At 36.3% G+C, this 18,720-nt stretch overlaps 1 protein-coding gene across 3 annotated transcripts in view; it reads left to right on the top strand.

The window, feature by feature from the left end:
* Positions 1–18,720, top strand: part of KCNQ5 (potassium voltage-gated channel subfamily Q member 5) — a 599,695-nt gene that overhangs the window by 479,621 nt on the left and 101,354 nt on the right. For all 3 annotated transcript variants that reach the window (XM_017871350.1, XM_017871349.1, XM_017871351.1), the window contains exon 6: positions 13,365–13,475. In XM_017871350.1, coding sequence (XP_017726839.1) covers positions 13,365–13,475 — 111 coding nt within the window. The remainder of the gene's footprint in view (positions 1–13,364; positions 13,476–18,720) is intronic.

Genomic DNA, 18,720 nt, shown 5'->3' with positions numbered 1-18,720 from the left:
TTTTTTTTTTTTTTTTTTTTTGTGGTAATTTTTTAACTACCATTTCAATCTCGTTGCTTGTTATTAGTCTGTTCAGGGTATCTAATTCTCCCTGATTTAAACTAGGAGGGTTGCATTTTTCCAGAAATTTATCCATCTCTTCTAGATTTTCCAGTTTATGTGCATAATGGTATTCATAGTAGCCTTGAATTATCTTGTGTATTTATGTGGTGTCAGTTGTAATATCTCCCATTTCATTTCTTCTTGAGCTAATTTGGATTTTCTCTCTTCTTTTCATGGTTAATCTTGCTAGCGGTCTATCAATTTTATTCATCTTCTCAAATAACCAGCTTTTTGTTTCACTTACCTTTTGTATTTTGTTTGTTTGTTTCAAATTCATTTGGTTCTACTCTGATCGTGGTTATTTCCTTTCTTCTGCTGGGTTTGGGTTTGGTTTGTTCTTGTTTCTCTAGTTCCTTGAGGTGTGACCTTAGATTGTCTGTTTGTGTTCTTTCAGACTTTTGATGTAGGCATTTATGGCTGTAAACTTTCCTTTTAGCATCGCCTTTGCTGTATCCCAGAGATTTTGATATGTTGTGTCACTGTTGCCATTCAGTTCAAATAATTTTTTAATTTCCATCTTGATTTCATTTTGACCCAATGATCATTCAAGAGCAGGTTATTTAATTTCCATGTATTTGCATGGTTTTGAAGGTTCATTTTGGAGTTGATTTTCAGTTTTATTCCACTGTGGTCTGACAGAGTGCTTGATATAATTTGAATTTTCTTAAATTTATTGAGGCTCATTTTGTGGCCTATCATATGGCCTATCTTCGAGAAAGTTCCATGCACTTTGAAGAGAATGTATATTCTGTGGTTGTTGGATGGAATGTTCTGTATATATCTGTTAAGTCTATTTGTTCCAAGGTATAGTTTAAATCCATTGTTTCTTTGTTGACCTTCAGTCTTGATTACCTGTCTAGTGCTGTCAGTGGAGTACTGAAGTCTCCCACTATTATTGTGTTGCCACCTGTCTCATTTCTGAGACAGAAATTAGTAATTGTTTTATAAATTTGATAGCTCCAGTGTTAGGTGCATATATGTTTAGGATTGTGATATTTTCCTGTTGGACTAAGCCTTTTATCATTATATAATGCCCTCTTTATCTTTTTTAACTGCTGTTGCTTTAAAATTTGTTTTGTCTGTTATAAGAATAGCTACTCCCACTTGCTTTTGGTGTCCATATTCCAAAATGTCTTTTCCACCCGTTTACCTTAAGTTTGTGTGACTCCTTATGTGTTAGGTGAGTCTCTTGAAGGCAGCAAGTATTTGGTTGGTGAATTCTTATCCATTCTACAATTCTATATCTTTTAAGTGGAATATTTAAGCCATTTACATTCAACATTAGTATTGAGATGTGAGGTACCATTCCATTCATTATGCTATTTGTTCCCTGTATACCTTGGTTTTGGTTTTGGTTTTAAATTGTATTTTGTTTTATAGGTCCTGTGAGATTTATGCTTTAAAGAGGTTCTGTTTTGATGTGTTTCCAGGATTTGTTTCAAGATTTAGAGCTCCTTTTAGCAGTTCTTGTAGTGGTGGCTTGCTAGTGGTGAATTCTCTCAGAATTTGTCTGAAAAGACTGTGTCTTTCCTTCATATATGAAGCATAGTTTTGCTGGATACAAAATTCTTGGCTGGTAATTGTTTTATTTGATGAGGTCGAAGATAGGGCCCCAATCCCTTCTAGCTTGTAGGGTTTCTGCTNATTCATCTTCTCAAATAACCAGCTTTTTGTTTCACTTACCTTTTGTATTTTGTTTGTTTGTTTCAAATTCATTTGGTTCTACTCTGATCGTGGTTATTTCCTTTCTTCTGCTGGGTTTGGGTTTGGTTTGTTCTTGTTTCTCTAGTTCCTTGAGGTGTGACCTTAGATTGTCTGTTTGTGTTCTTTCAGACTTTTTGATGTAGGCATTTATGGCTGTAAACTTTCCTTTTAGCATCGCCTTTGCTGTATCCCAGAGATTTTGATATGTTGTGTCACTGTTGCCATTCAGTTCAAATAATTTTTTAATTTCCATCTTGATTTCATTTTTGACCCAATGATCATTCAAGAGCAGGTTATTTAATTTCCATGTATTTGCATGGTTTTGAAGGTTCATTTTGGAGTTGATTTTCAGTTTTATTCCACTGTGGTCTGACAGAGTGCTTGATATAATTTGAATTTTCTTAAATTTATTGAGGCTCATTTTGTGGCCTATCATATGGCCTATCTTCGAGAAAGTTCCATGCACTTTGAAGAGAATGTATATTCTGTGGTTGTTGGATGGAATGTTCTGTATATATCTGTTAAGTCTATTTGTTCCAAGGTATAGTTTAAATCCATTGTTTCTTTGTTGACCTTCAGTCTTGATTACCTGTCTAGTGCTGTCAGTGGAGTACTGAAGTCTCCCACTATTATTGTGTTGCCACCTGTCTCATTTCTGAGACAGAAATTAGTAATTGTTTTATAAATTTGATAGCTCCAGTGTTAGGTGCATATATGTTTAGGATTGTGATATTTTCCTGTTGGACTAAGCCTTTTATCATTATATAATGCCCTCTTTATCTTTTTTAACTGCTGTTGCTTTAAAATTTGTTTTGTCTGTTATAAGAATAGCTACTCCCACTTGCTTTTGGTGTCCATATTCCAAAAATGTCTTTTTCCACCCGTTTACCTTAAGTTTGTGTGACTCCTTATGTGTTAGGTGAGTCTCTTGAAGGCAGCAAGTATTTGGTTGGTGAATTCTTATCCATTCTACAATTCTATATCTTTTAAGTGGAATATTTAAGCCATTTACATTCAACATTAGTATTGAGATGTGAGGTACCATTCCATTCATTATGCTATTTGTTCCCTGTATACCTTGGTTTTTGGTTTTTGCTTTTTAAATTGTATTTTTGTTTTATAGGTCCTGTGAGATTTATGCTTTAAAGAGGTTCTGTTTTGATGTGTTTCCAGGATTTGTTTCAAGATTTAGAGCTCCTTTTAGCAGTTCTTGTAGTGGTGGCTTGCTAGTGGTGAATTCTCTCAGAATTTGTCTGAAAAAGACTGTGTCTTTCCTTCATATATGAAGCATAGTTTTGCTGGATACAAAATTCTTGGCTGGTAATTGTTTTATTTGATGAGGTCGAAGATAGGGCCCCAATCCCTTCTAGCTTGTAGGGTTTCTGCTGAGAAATCTGCTGTTAATCTAATAGGTTTTTATTTGTAGGTTACCTGGTACTTTTGTCTCACTGCTCTTAAAATTCTTTCCTTCGTCTTAACTTTAGATTACCTGATGACAATGTGCCTAGGTGACGATCTTTTTGTGATGAATTTCCCAGGTGTTCTTTGTGCTTCTTGTATTTGGATGTCTAGCTCTCTAGCAATGCTGGGGAAGTTTTCCTCTGTTATTCCCTGAAATAAGTTTTCCAAACTTTTAGATTTCTCTTCTTCCTCAAGAACACTGATTATTCTTAGCTTTGGTCATCTATCGTAATCCCAGACTTCTTGGAGGCTGTGTTCGTATTTTCTTATTCTTTTTTCTTTGTCTTTGTGCAGTGGGTTAACTAAAAGACCTTGTCTTAGACCTCTGAATTTCTTTCTTCTACTTGTTCAATGCTATTGCTGAGACTTTCCAGAGCATTTTGCATTTCTATAAGTGTGTCTATTGTTTCCTGAAGTTTTTATTGTTTTTTATTTATGCTATCTATTTCCTTGAATATTTCTCCCTTCACTTCTTGTATCATTTTTTGGATTTCCTTAAATCGGGCTTCCCGTGTCTCTGGTGTCTCCCTGATTAGCTTAATAATTAGCCTCTTGAATTCTTTTTCAGGCAAATCAGGAATTTCGGTTTGGGTCTATTGCTGGTGAGTTAGTGTGATTTTTTTGGGAGTTATAAAGAACTTTGTTTTGTCATATTACCAGAATTGGTTTCTGGTTCCTTGTCATTTGGGTAGGCTCTGTCAGAGGGAAGGTCTAGGACTGAAGGCTGTCGTTCAGATTCTTTTGTCCCACAGGGTGTTCTCTTGATGTAGTTCTCTCCTCCTATTCCTATGGATGTGGCTTCCTGAGAGCTGAGCTGTAGTGATTGTTATCTATCTTGTGGATCTAGCCGCCCAACAAGTCTTCCAGACTCCGGGCTGGTACTGGGGGTTGTCTGCACAGAGTCCTGCGATGTGAACTGTCTGTGGGTCTCTCAGCCATGGATACTAGCACAGTGTGTCTCCCAGCTCCCTCAGGAGCAATCTGCTTCCTTCAGGGGGTCTGTAGGTCCTCTCTATTTTCGTTTTAAAGGCAGACTTTGTAATAGGACACACTAGTGGGCAAGTTATAGTTGTATACTGATAAGCAAATTGTTTAAATTATCTGAATCCAAGTTTCCTTATATAATCACAAGTTGAGGTCCCACAACAGGTCATCTGCAAGCTGAGGAGCAAGGAAGCCAATCTGAGTCCCCAAACCCTAAAAGCAGGGAAGCCAACAGTGCAGCCTTCAGTCTGTGGTCAAAGATCCAAGAGTCCCAAAACTGAAGAACTTAGAGTCCAATGTTCAAGGACAGGAGGCTTCCAGGGTGGCAGAAAGATGTAGGCTGGGAGACTAAGCCAGTCTTGGGAAGTGGCTTAAATTAGGTGATCTGGGATGGTTTTCTGTGGAGCTGACATTTCAGCAGGTACCTGAATGCAGACCTGGAAGTAAGAGAAATTCAGAAAGAGAGAAGCAAGGGCAAAGATCCTGAGGCAAAAAAAAAAAAAAAAAAGAGCTTGGTGTGCTGATGAATAGCAAGGCAGAAGAGGAAGAAGCAGAATGAGAGAGAGCATGGTAGAAGACCATGTCTGAGAAGTTAGCTGATGTCAATCATGAAGAACCCTGCAGGTCATGGAGAGAAGCTGGGACTTTGTTCTAAGAGATTTGGGGGACCCCTGAAGCAGTTTGATCATAGGAGAGACATGATATTCAAAGACATTCCCTGGCCTAGCTTTAGCATATCTAGTTAACCTTCTCTTTACTAATCCTTTACTTTTCTTTCATTGTAAATTGAGAAATTATAGTTATATGTTTATGGAGTAGAAAGTGATGCTATGATTTATGAATACAATGTGGAATCATTACATCATGCTAATTAACATATCCACCACCTCAAATACATATCAATTTTTGTGGTGTGGCTGGGTGCAGTGACTCACTCTTATAATCCCAGCATTTTGGGAGGCCAAGGCAGGGGGATCATTTGAGGTCAAGAGTTTTAGATGAGCCTGGCCAACATGGTGAAACCCCGTCTCTACTAAAAATACAAAAAATTAGCTGGGTGTGATGCCTGTAATCCTAGCTACTCAAGAGGCTGAAATAGGAGAATCACTTGAACCTGCGAGGCGGAGGTTGCGGTAAGCTGAGATCGTGCCACTGCACTCCAGTCTGGGTGACAGAGTGAGTCAGTCTCAAAAAAAAAAAATTGTGGTAAGAACATTTGAAATTTAGTCTTAGTAATTTCGAAATGCACAATACACTTATTACTAACTGTATTCACCACACTGTACAATAGATCTCATATATATATTACATATATATACATATATATATATACACACACAAGTACACATATTGTTCCTGTCTAACTGAGATGCTGTGTCCTTTGACCATCATCTCCCCATTCCCCCAACCCCCAGCCTCTGGTAACCAGCGTACTACCCTCTTCTACCATGGATTTCATTGTTTCAGATTCCACATGTAAGTGAAAACATGCAGTATTTACCTTTCTGTGCCTGGCTTATTGCATATCATCTCATTTGATGCAGAAACATCATTTGACCAAATTTTATTTCATAATAAAAATCCTCAACAAATTAGGTACAGAAGGAATGTACCTCAACACAATAAAAACCATATATTATAAGCCAATAGCTAATATTATACTCCACAGTGAAAAATGGAAATCCTCTCCTCTAAGATCCAGAACAAAATAAGGATGCCCACTTGAGCTAGATCCAGTGCTGTGCTGGCTTCAGGTCTAATAGTGATGGTGGCCACAAGGCTGCTTGTGTCAACCCTCACCAAGCTCCAGGCACCTCAGCACAGAGAAAGAGAGACTCCATTTGTTTGAGAGAATGTAAAGGAAGAGAACGTAAAGGAAGAGAACAAGAGTCTCTGCCCAATAATCCAGAGAATTCTTTCAGATCTTATTCAAGACCACGAAGGTGATGCCTCTACAAGTCTATAAGAACCATAGCATTACTGGGCTTGGAGTACCCCTTAATGCAGAAAAGGCTGCAGTTACCAAAAACTTAGATCATAATACTGAAATCCCTTCAAATGCCAGGAAAGCCTTCCCAAGGAGGATGGCTACAAACAAGTCCAGATTGCAAAGACCACAATAAATACCTAACTCTTCAATGCCCAGACACTGACAAACACCACAACCTCAAGATCATCCAGGAAAACATGACCTCATTAAACAAACTAAATAAGGCACCAGGGACCAATCCTATAGAGACAGAGATGTGTGACCTTTCAGACAGAGAATCCAATATAGCTGTGCTGAGAACATTCAAAGACACTCAACATAACACAAAGAAAGAATTCAGAATTTTATCAAATACATTTAACAAATAAATTGAAATAATTAAAAAGAATCAAGCAGAAAATCTGGAGGTCAAAAATGCAACTGACATACTGAAGAATCATCAGAGTTCCTTAATAGCAGAATTGATCAAGCAGAAGAAAGAACTAGTGAGCATGAAGACAGGCTATTTGAAAATACATGGTCAGCAGAGACAAAGGAAAAAATAATAAAAAAGAAGGAAATGCCCAAAATATCTATAAAATAGCTTCAAAGGGGCAAATCTAAGTTATTGACCTTAAAGAGTAGGTAGGGGGGAGAGAGAGAGAGAGAGAGAGAGAGAGAGAGAGAGAGAGAAAGTGTGTTCAAAGGGATAATAACAGAACTTCCCAAACCTAGAGAAAGATAGCAATATTCAAGTAAAAGAAGGCTGTAGAATACCAAACAGATTTAACGTCAAAGCATTTACTAGTAAACTTGCAAAGATCAAGGATAAAGAAAAGATTTTAAAATCAGCAAAAGAAGAGAAATAAATAACATACAATGGAGTTCCAATACATCTGGCCGCAGACTTTTCAGTGGAAACCTTACAGGCCAGGAAAGAGTGGCATGGCATATTTAAAGTGCTGAAGGGAAAATATGTTTTATCTTAGAATAGCATATCTGGCAAAAATAGCCTTCATAAAGGAGAAATAAAGACTTTCCCAAACAAAAACTGAGGCCTTTCATCAACACCAGAATTGTCCTACAAGAAATGCCAAAGGGATTTCTTTTGTTTGAAAGAAAAAAGGCATTAAGGAGCAATAAGAAACCATCTGAAGGTAGAAAACTCACTGGTAATAGTAAGTACACAGAAAACAGAAAATTATAGCACTATAATTGTGCTAATTACTTCTATTTTAAGTAGGAAGTCAAAAGATGAACTTATCAAAATAGTAACTACAACAACTTTTCAAGATATACACAGTATAATAAGATAAAGTAGAAACAATAAAAGTTTAAAAGTGGGATGACAAAGTTAAAATGTAGCATTTTCATTAATTTTCTTTTGCTTATTTGTTTATGCAATCAGAGTTAAGTTGTCATCAGTTTAAAATAATGGGTTATAAGGTATTATTTGCAAGCCTCATAGTAACCTAAAATTAAAAAGCATACAATGGGTACACAACAAAAATAAAAAGCAAGAAACTAAATCATACCACCAGAGAAAATCACTTCCACTGAAAGGAAGACAAGAAGGAAAGAAAGAAGGAAGAGAAGACCACAAAACAACTAGAAAACAAATAACAAAATGGCAGGAGTAAGTCTTTACTTATCCATAATAACACTGAATATAAATGGATTAAACTCTCCAATCAAAAGATGCAGGATTGAATGGATTCAATGGATTAAAATTAAATTTAAAAAGCAAGACCTAACGATCTGTTGACTACAAGAAACATACTTCCTCTATAAAGACACACAAAGACTGAAAATAAAAGGATAAAAAAAGATATCCCATGCAAATGGAAACCAAAAAAGAGCAGGAGTAGCTACACTTGTATCAGACAGACTAGGTTTCAAGACAAAAGCTATCAAAAGAGACAAGGAAGGTCATTATATAATGATAAAGGAATCAATTCAGCAAGAGGATATAACAACTATAACTATATATGCACCCAACACTGGAGCACCCAGATATACAAAGCAAATATTATTAGAGCTTGAGAGAGACATATCCCAAGACAATAATAGCTGGAAATGTCAACACCCAACTTTCAGCATTGGACAGATCATCCAGACAGAAAATCAACAAAGAAACATCAAACTTAATCTGCCCAATAGACCAAATGGACATAATAAATATTTATAGAATATTTCATCCAACAGCTGCAGAATACTCCACACACTTCTCCTAAGCACATGGATTATTCTCAAGTATAGATCAGGATAGGCCATATGTTAGGCCACAAAACAAGTCTTAAGACATTCAGAAAATTGAAATAATATCAAGTATCTTCTCTGATCACAATTGAATGAAACTAAAAAGCAGTAGCAAGAGAAAATTTGGAAACTATACAAACCCATGTAAATTAAACAATATGCTCCTGAATGACCAATGGGTTAATGAAGAGATTAAGAAGCAAACTGAAAAATTTCTTGAAACAAATGATAATGGAAACACAACCTATCAAGACCAATGGGATACAGCAAAAGGAGTACTAAAAGGGAGCTTTATAACTATAAGTGCTTACATCAAAAAAGAAGAAAAACTTCGAATGAACAACCTATTATGCAACTTACAACAGCAAATCAAACCCAAAGTTAATAGGAGAAAGGAAATAAAGATCAGAACAGAAATAAATGAAATTGAAACAAAGAAAATATGAAAGATAAACAAGGCCGGGCGCGGTGGCTCAAGCCTGTAATCCCAGCACTTTGAGAGCCCGAGACGGGCGGATCATGAGGTCAGAAGATTGAGACCATCCTGGCTAACATGGTGAAACCCCGTCTCTGCTAAAAAAAAAAAAAAAAAAAAACAAAAAAATAGCTGGGTGTGGTGGCGGGCATCTGTAGTCCCAGCTACTCAGGAAGCTGAAGCAGGAGAATGGCGTGAACCTGGGAGGTGGAGCTTGCAGTGAGCCGAGATTGCGCTATTGCACTCCAGCCTGGACGACAGAGTGAGACTCCGTTTAAAAGGGAAAAAAAAAAAGATAAACAAAACAAAAGGTTGTTTTTTCAAAAGATAAACAAAAATGGCAAACTTAGCCAGACTAAGAAAAAAAAGAGAAGACCCAAATAAATAAAATCAGAGATGAAAAAGGAGACATTAAAACTGATACTACAGAAATTCAAAGGATCATTAGAGGCTACAGTGACAAACTATATACCAATAAATGGGAAAACTTAGAAGAAATGGATAAATTCCTATATACATACAACCTACCAACATTGAACCATGAAGAAATCCAAAACCTGAACAGACCAATAACAAGTAATGAGATTGAAACCATAATAAAAATTCTCCCAGCAAAGAAAAACCTGGGACCTGATGGCTTTACTGTTGAATTCTACCAAACAACGAAAGAAGAACTAATACCAATCCTGCTCAAACTATTCCAAAAAGTAGAGGAGGAACAAATACTTCTAAACTTATTCTACGAAGCCAGTGTTACCTTAATACCAAAACCAGACAAAAATGCATTTAAAAAAGAAAACTACAGGTCACCATCCCTAATGAACATTGATGCAAAAATCCTCGACAAAATACTAGCAAAGCGAAATCAACTACACATTAAAAAGATCATCCATCATGACCAAGTGAGATTTATCCAAGGGATGCAAGGATGGTTCCTCCTATATTTAGAACACAACAGAGATGCTCATTTTCACCACTGCTATTCAACATAGTACTGAAAGTCCTAGCTAGAGCAATTAGAGAGAAATAAAGAGCATCCAAATTGGGAAGGAAGAAGTCAAGTTATCCTTGTCTGCAGATGATATGATCTTATATTTGGAAAAACCTAAAGTTCCCATCAAAAAACTATTAGAACTGATAAACAAATTCAGTCAAGTTGCAGAATACAAAATCAAATACAAAAATCAGTAGCATTTCTATATGCCAACTGCAAATAATCTGAAAAAGAAATTGAGAAAATAATCCCATTTACAATAGCTGCATATAAAATTAAATACCTAGGAATTAACCAAAGAAGTGAAAGATCTCTACAAAGAAAACTATAAAACACTGATGAAAAATATTAAAGAGGATACAAAAAAATGGAAAGATATTTCATGTTTATTGATTAGAATAATCATTATTGTTAAAATGTCCATATTTTTCAAAGCAATCTACAAATTCAGAGCAATTCCTATAAAAAATACCAATGACATTCATCACATAAATAGAAAAAACAGTTCTAAAATGTATATGGAATCAGAAAATACCCAGAACAGCCAAAGCTATCCTAAGCAAAAAGAGAAAAACTGGAGAAACTACATTACCTGACTTCAAATTATACTACAGAGATATAGTAACCGAAACAAAATGGTATTGGCATAAAAACACATATAGACCAATGGAACAGAAGAGAGAAACCAGAAAAAATATCCATATATCCACAGTGAACTCATTTTTGACAAAAGTACCAAGAACATGCAATGAGGAAAGGACAGTCTCTTCAATAAAAGGTGCTGGAAAAACTGGATATCCATATGCAGAAGAATGAAATTAGACCCCATCCCTTGCCATATGGAAAAAAATCAAATCAAAATGGGATTAAAGACTTAAATCTAAGACCTCAAACTATGAAACTACTACAAGAAAACATGAGGGAAATTCTCCAGGGCGAGGATTTCTTGAGTAATATCCCACAAGCACAGGCAACCAAGGCAAAAATGAACAAATGGGATCACATCACATGAAAAAGCTTCTGCACAGCAAAGGAAACAATCAACAAAATGAAGAGACAACCCACAGAATGGGGTGAAATATTTGCAAATTATCCATCTGACAAGGGATTAATAACCAGAATATATAAGGAGCTCTAACTGTATAGGAAAAAATAAAATAATACAATTTTAAAATGGGCAAAAAATCTAAATAGATATTTCTCAAAAGATGACATTACAAACCACAAACAGGTATATGAAAAGGTGCTCAATATAATTACTCATCAGAGATATGCAAATCAAACTGCAATGATATATCATCTAACTGCAGTAAAAATGGCTTTTATCCAAAAGACAGGCAGTATCAAATGCTGGCAAGGGTGTGGAGAAAAAGGAACCATTGTACACTGTTGGCAGGAATGTAAATTAGTATAAATTAGCCACTATGGAGAAGAGCTTGGAGGTTTCTCATAAAGCTAAAAATAGAGCTACCATATGATCCAGCAATCCCACTGCTAGGTACATAGCCAAAAGAAAGGAAATCAGTATATCAAAGAGACATCTGCACTCTCATGTTTATTGCAGCACTGTTCACAATGGCCAAGATTTGGAAGTAACCCAAGCATCCATCGACAGACAGATAAAGAAAATGTGGCAGATATACACAATGGAGTACTATTCAGCCATTAAAAAGAACGAGAACCTGTCATTTGTAGCAACATGGATGCAAGTGGAGCTCATTTTGTTAAGTGAAATAAGCCAGGCACAGAAAGACAAACTTCACATGGTCTCATTTATTTGTGGAAGCTAAAAATTAACAGTTGAACTCACAGAGGTAGAGAGTAGTATAATGTTTACCAGAGTATGAGAAGGGTAGTGGAGAGAGTGAGCAGGGAGGGAAGCGGAGATGGCTAATGGATACCAAAAAAAAAAACAAAACAGAAAGAGGGAATAACATCTAGTATTTGAAAGTACAACAGTGTGACTATAGTCAATAATAATTTAGTTATACATTTTAAAATAATTAAGAGTATAATTGGATTATTTGTAACACAAAGGATAAATGCTTGAGGTGATGGATACCTCATTTACCCTGATATCATTATTACATATAGCATGCCTGTATCGTATCAAAATATCCCATATAACTCATAAATATGTATACCTACTATGTACCCACAAAAATGAAAAATTATTAATAAAGGATTTGTTTGATTTTAAAAAAACAAGGATGCCCACTTTTGCCATGTCTATGCAATATAGTAGTGGAAATCCTTCCCAGAGCAGTTAGACAAGAGAAAGAAATAAAAGACATCCAAATAGGAAAGGAAGAAAGGAAATTGTTGCTGTTTGCTGACAACATAATCTTATATATAGAAAACCCTAAAGATTCCAGAAAAAAAGCTGCTAGAACTAATAAATTCAGTACAGTTGCAGGATACAAAATCAACACCACAAAAATCACTAGCATTTCCATACACTAACAACAAACTTTCCAAAAAAGAAATCAAGAGAACAATCCCACTTACAGTAGCTACAAAGATTAAAATACTTAGGAATAAATTTAACCAAGGAGCTGAAAGACCTGTACACTGTTGTCTATAAAATATTAATAAAATAAATTAAAGTAGTCACTAATCCTTTTTAAATCCACCATGCCCCAGTCCAGCTGAACAACTTGTACTTTTCAGAATCTACACTATGTGTTCTCACTGCTCTGCAGCTAGCCACCCCTTTCACCCTTCCTAGATCACCTTCTTTACCATTTCTGCTTCTCAAAATGTTACCCTTCTTTCAAAGCCCAGGTGTGATGACATCTCCCTAGTAAAGCTCCCTCAACACCTCAAGCTTATAATAACTAATCTCTTCCTTGAATTCCCATAGCAGGTTATTTGTACCTCCATTATAATACCTCTCTCATTCTATGTGTATTTTAATTATTCATGTGTGGCATGTTTCTCTTATTAGGCCATAAATATCTTAGGACAAGAACTATGCCCTCATTTTTGTTCCACTACAAATCTTAACACATACCTTGCACACACCAGACCTTCAGGAAATGCCTGCCAAGGTAATGAAGGGACTGCCTAAATTAACGTAAATTATTATTCTGTATACTGATCTGGTACTAAATCCATGGTGCTATCATTTCTGAATCACTGATGGTTATCCACTTACTTAAATAACCTTTCTTTGAATACACTTAGAAAAGACGGAAAACTGTGTTATAAGGGAGGAACAAGTACGTAGGTTATTCTTTTCCTTAAACAAAGAGAAGTTCTGTCATGCGTCATGGAAAATTAAAGCACAGTAATAAAAAGCACCAACAAGATTTGTTGAATAATGATTTAGTGGAAACGTTGCTTGCCTCCTGTTCATGGGTCCTAACTTTCCTCTCAAGTACTTAAGCTGCACGTTCTATTTATTTTGTTTCTAGATTACATTGACAACTATTGGCTATGGAGACAAAACTCCCCTAACTTGGCTGGGAAGATTGCTTTCTGCAGGCTTTGCACTCCTTGGCATTTCTTTCTTTGCACTTCCTGCCGTGAGTATCTTTGCACCAATAAAGCAGTTTAAATTAGGTCTTAGAGACTTATTAGAGTGAGCTCTCACAAATTGGTATGCTTGGGAATACATCTGTATCATTTACAAATATAATTTTTCTGATATAATGTTGACTTTTCTAAATTATCTGGATAATTTATAAAATATAGTCTTTCCTTGGAGACACTTAACCTGAGACTTTATTTAATATAGGCTCATACTTTGTGACCAAATAATAATTATGATGGCTCACTTTTTAGGCAACATGCTACTAAGACATTTAAAATATTTGCAAAGATTTAAAGCTATCTTTTTTTAAACTGATCCTTCCAATTTGGTTTATAGTGTGTGCTACTTAAGAGATGGATGTGCACAGTGGAGTATTTTTCTCTTCAGATCCATTTGAGTGAAACGCATATGACCTTAAAGCGTGTTAAACATGTCAGATGATTTATTCACTGTGTCATCATCATTGATTTTTTTTAATGAGCAGTTTCTGTATCTTATCAGAATAAAGGGCACATTTATCTGCCCCCAAGCTTCTGATTATTTTCTCCTTAGTGAATGAAGCCTGCCTTTCTGATCATTTTATTCTCTTGTGTCTTTAAAGGCAGCTGTTCAAAATATTACAGTTTGCCCCCATTTCCAAGTTCTTGCTTTCGTTCACTCCACCTGGGGTGGGGAAGGGGGAGCCAACAAAAAAGAGGGTTAAGGCAGTGGCAGCAGGAGTGCTTAAGGAAAATAGCTCCAGTCTTGCTCCAGACACAGCTCAAGCTGTGCCAACCAGAGACCCCAGAGCACCTCTCCAAAACTCTTTTAGCTCGTAGGGCTTCTCTTCTGCCTATTAATGAGGGCAGAGGACACCCTTGTCCCACCAGTAGGTGCCCAACTCGAGATTCACCAGATGGTTCTGCCCCAGAACACTCAAAAGCACAGAAAAGAGACTGAAAAGGCCATGCATATGCTTGGGTACTAGAACTCAGTTTGAATACATCTTTGTCATGTACTAACTATGTGACTGCTTTAGTTTACTAGGGCTGCCTTAACAAGTACCACAGACTAGGTGGCTTAAACGATAGAGATGTATTGTCTCATAGTTCCCAAGGCTGAACATCCAAAATCAAAGCATTGAGAAGCCACGAGAGCCATGAGAGAAAGATCTGTTCCAGGCCTCTTTTCTTGACTTATAGATGGCTCTTCTTCCTGTGTCTTCATGTCATCTGTGTCAAAATTTCCACTTCCTAGAAGAACACCAGTCATATTGGATTAGGGTCCATCCTAATGACCTCGTTTTAACTTGATTACTTCTGTAAGGACCTATTTTCAAACAAGGTCACATTCTGAGGTCATGGGGATTAGGACTTCAACATATGAATTTTGGAAGGACACAATTCAGCCTGAACAGTGACCCTGAATAAGTTTATTTTTTAATAGAATGGAGGAAGAATTATTGAGCCCAGAGAAACTTTCTGCAGATCAATGTAATAATGTAAGTCAAGTTCTTGTCATGAAGAGAACTCTCAATAAATGTTACTTCCCTTTGCCTGTATGAATCTGGAAATACATGTTTCCTGAAACAAATTGACGAAATCAAGGAGAATCAAAAAAAACTCTTACATATCCAAGGCAACTTCATCTGGCAATCTCAACAATTCAGAACAGAGAAGAGATTCACTCAATAATCAGATTCCCTACAGGAAAATACCTTTAAAAACAGTGCAACACAGTCTTGGATTTTTTCCCATTATAACGGCACAAAATAATTGCAGCTTTTGTGTTTATATTTATCCTGAGGCCACATGTATAGCAACCTCTATGATTCAGTCAAAAACTATGAACAAGGAGGTAGGCAACCTCTGGGCTGTTGAAATAGACAGCAGTCTATGTTCTGTCTTCATAAGAGAGCCACTTGAGACCTAATTCATAACCTAGTCTTCATTCAGAGAAAATTCTGATAAACTCACCTTATGGTTTCACAATTCTTTGAAGATTATAAACAACAAATATAGAGGACGCTGATAGAACAGACACTGCAACAGAAAGAAATGGTGAAAGACTAACAGCAAAGGAGGGAAAAGGAAATCTGTGAATAGCAAGCAGACATCAATGTTCAAAATGTATATCCTGTCCTTAAGGTGGTCAGTAAAAATAAAATAAAAAGGTAAAACAAAATGTGTAAAGATCTAGGACCAATTAGTGTTACAGTCAACACACCTCTGGAAGTGGGCTGCACTCAGCACAGCAAAAAGGCAGTTCCCATAATGAAACTCTGAACTATCACAGGGAGGTTAAATATGTCGCTTGGTTAAGTTAAAGGACAGAGACTAAGTAGTCATTCTTGGAAATGTTTCCAATAAAGTAATTATGAAATTTTTATATGCAAATTAAATTAATACATGTTGGAAATCTGAAAATTTTCTTTCACTGAAAAGAATATTTCTTAACAATGTCAAGAAAAGTAATCTCTACTATGGATCTTTTACTGAAACCTCACAATATTTTCTGAGACCTTATTTATTAAATGAAAGACTAAATGGTCCATATATACCTTTAGAAAAAAACAAAGTGGTCAGAGATTTGATTATATCCTGTGTACCTGCCAACCAATAGTGTTGTCTGATTGAAATTTAGGAAGATACATTGACATTTTGCTGAGAAAGCTAGAGGCTGCCCCTATGTAGGGTTCCTCCCACCCAGGACGCCTGAGAACCAAGAAAGAAATGAGCCTTTCTCCATCTTACCCTCAATGCAGAAGGGCTGTCCTGCACATCACAGAGTCATACAAGCCACCCTTCCAACGCTCCACTGTAGGGTCTCTTCCCTTGGTGCCCACTCCATCTCTGGGCTAATGAGCTCACAGAAGAAGCCCCAGCTCCCTTGTGTTACCCTGATAGGCAGGTCTTTCTCCTCTTTAGGGTTCTTCCTTGTCTTCTGCTAGATATTCCTGCTAAGAGTATTTTCATTGATGAAGAAATTGAGTTTTATAGAGACCGAATTCCTTGAGACATCCAGCTAGTAAATTCAGTGCAAGAACTCTGACTCAAGATATTAACCATTCAATTAAAAATATTGGCCACTGTAATCATTAACAATATTAATTAAATGTAATTATTGCATTTAATAAAATGTTAACAACAGTTTAAAAAAATAGGATATCTTGCCAGGCACGGTGGCTCATGCCTGTAATCCCAGTACTTCGGGAGGCCGAGGTGGGCGGATCACAAGGTCAGGAGATCGAGACCATCCTGGCTAACACGGTGAAACTCCGTCTCTATTAAAAAACACAAAAAATTAGCCGGGCGTGGTGGCGAGTGCCTGTAGTCACAGCTACTCGGGAGGCTGAGGCAGGAGAATGGCGTAAACCTGGGAGGCGGAGCTTGCAGTGAGCAGAGATCACGCCACTGCACTCCAGCCTGGGTGACAGAGCGAGACTCCGTCTCAAAAAAAAAATAAAACAAAACAAAACAAAAACACATTGGGTATCTTTCAGCATAGCCTATTTGCTAATTGTGGGTTACAAATTAGGTTCATTTAATCTGGAAGATAATGAAGGTTAAATATTTTAAATGTTTATCAAAACATATTTCCTCTCTAGTTGTTGTTTATGTAGCAGTTCTCAGCAAAGTGTTAAATCTTAAAACCTAAAAATTGAGTCTTGTTGTCTTAGAAAATGAATTAAAACAAAATTCAGTTTCTAAGAATTTACATCTATTGGTGTCAATATTTGAAAGGATGACACATGTTCAAAGCTTAAGCCATGTTTTATGTGTGTGGATACATATACAATAGACTTTATTTTCACAGACTTCTATTTAGGTGCACCAAGCTGTGTACTAAGAGAGAGGTGGAAAAAAATTGGAAAGGAGCCATGATGAGACAATAAGCAGACCTGGTTTATTAAATGCTATAATGTACAATCTGGCACAAGAGATATGTAGCAAACATTTGCCATTCACCAATATATGTTTTTTTCACATTCACAATAAATGTGATTTTCAGTACATTTTTAATTGTTTGGCAGATGATAAATTTGTGCTATGTAGTGCCTGTCTTTATTTTTCAAAGGGGATTAAACTCTGAACCTCGTATCCACATCATAAGTGCTCAAAATGGTAGCTAGTGCTGTTAATTCAGCGTCTGCAAAATCTGAATTACGCTCCATACAAGTGGATTATACACATATATGCACATAAATGCATGTATATATAATACATGTTATAAATAGATGCTAGAAAGTTTGGTATTTCATATTCCTTACATGTCTACACTTTATGAAAAGTAGTATTAAAGAGAAAGTAAAGGAAATCTTTCCTAAATGATCTTAAACAGCAGAAAAAAACTGGAAGTCACTAATGACTTATGTTGTTCTGGATTTAGAAATGGAGGGGCATTTTTATAACCCCCAAATGGAGGGAAACGTTGTTTAAATCTATAAACCAGATCACAGAGACCAGGTTTCTATAAAGTTTAGTTTGTAGAATCACAACCTGTAAGAGATAGAGATCTTAGACAGTGTAAGACAGTCACTGAAAAAGAGAGATGGAAAACAGAACCTATGATGTAATTTCTAATTTCGTAGTACAGTCATTTATACTAATTAATAATGGAGTAGATCATTGCTCATGAATAGCAAATAGTATTATTAGACCAATGCGTATTTTAAACATGATTGCATTACTTGTTTTCTGTTTATTGTCACAGATGTACTCAGAATTGTGGAATCTCAAGATAAGAAGGAAGGTTAAAGGCTATCTAGAGCCCAAATATATCTCAGCCAAGTTGTTATTCAGCTGAGACTTAACACCTTCTAGAGATGAAAAACCCACCACCTCTCTAGGCAGCCTATAGCATCTTTGAACCATCTTTGAGCTACTCTAAAAAGAAAAAGAAAAGAAAAGCAACCATTCCTTACCTGTGGCAAATACTGACTTGGTACTTATAAAATGTCCATCTCTAACCTAAGGGTTAGACTCCTTGAAGTTTAATAAAAAGCTAATAATTTATAGCTAGCAAGTAAAATCCACAGCCTTGAAGGCAGCAGAGTTCCCAGTCCCTTGCCAATAAACTCAAGAGTTAAAGACAAAGCCCAGAGACTGAATTTAGCAAGCTCCAAAAGCCAACCGAAGGCTGAGACAAAGCGTCTTGTTTTCACAAATGTTAGTAGACCAGAGCAAATTGGAAAGAGTGGGGGACATCAAAGAACGAGAATTTTGGCAGATCAAGATGATAAGCAGAAGGAAAGCAAA

This window comes from Rhinopithecus bieti, unplaced genomic scaffold (assembly GCF_001698545.2).
Source record: "Rhinopithecus bieti isolate Rb0 unplaced genomic scaffold, ASM169854v2 scaffold_4709, whole genome shotgun sequence".
NCBI classification, from domain to species: domain Eukaryota; kingdom Metazoa; phylum Chordata; class Mammalia; order Primates; family Cercopithecidae; genus Rhinopithecus; species Rhinopithecus bieti.
Note: the sequence above shows the minus strand (reverse complement) of the source record. Positions and strands in the feature narration are given on the sequence as shown.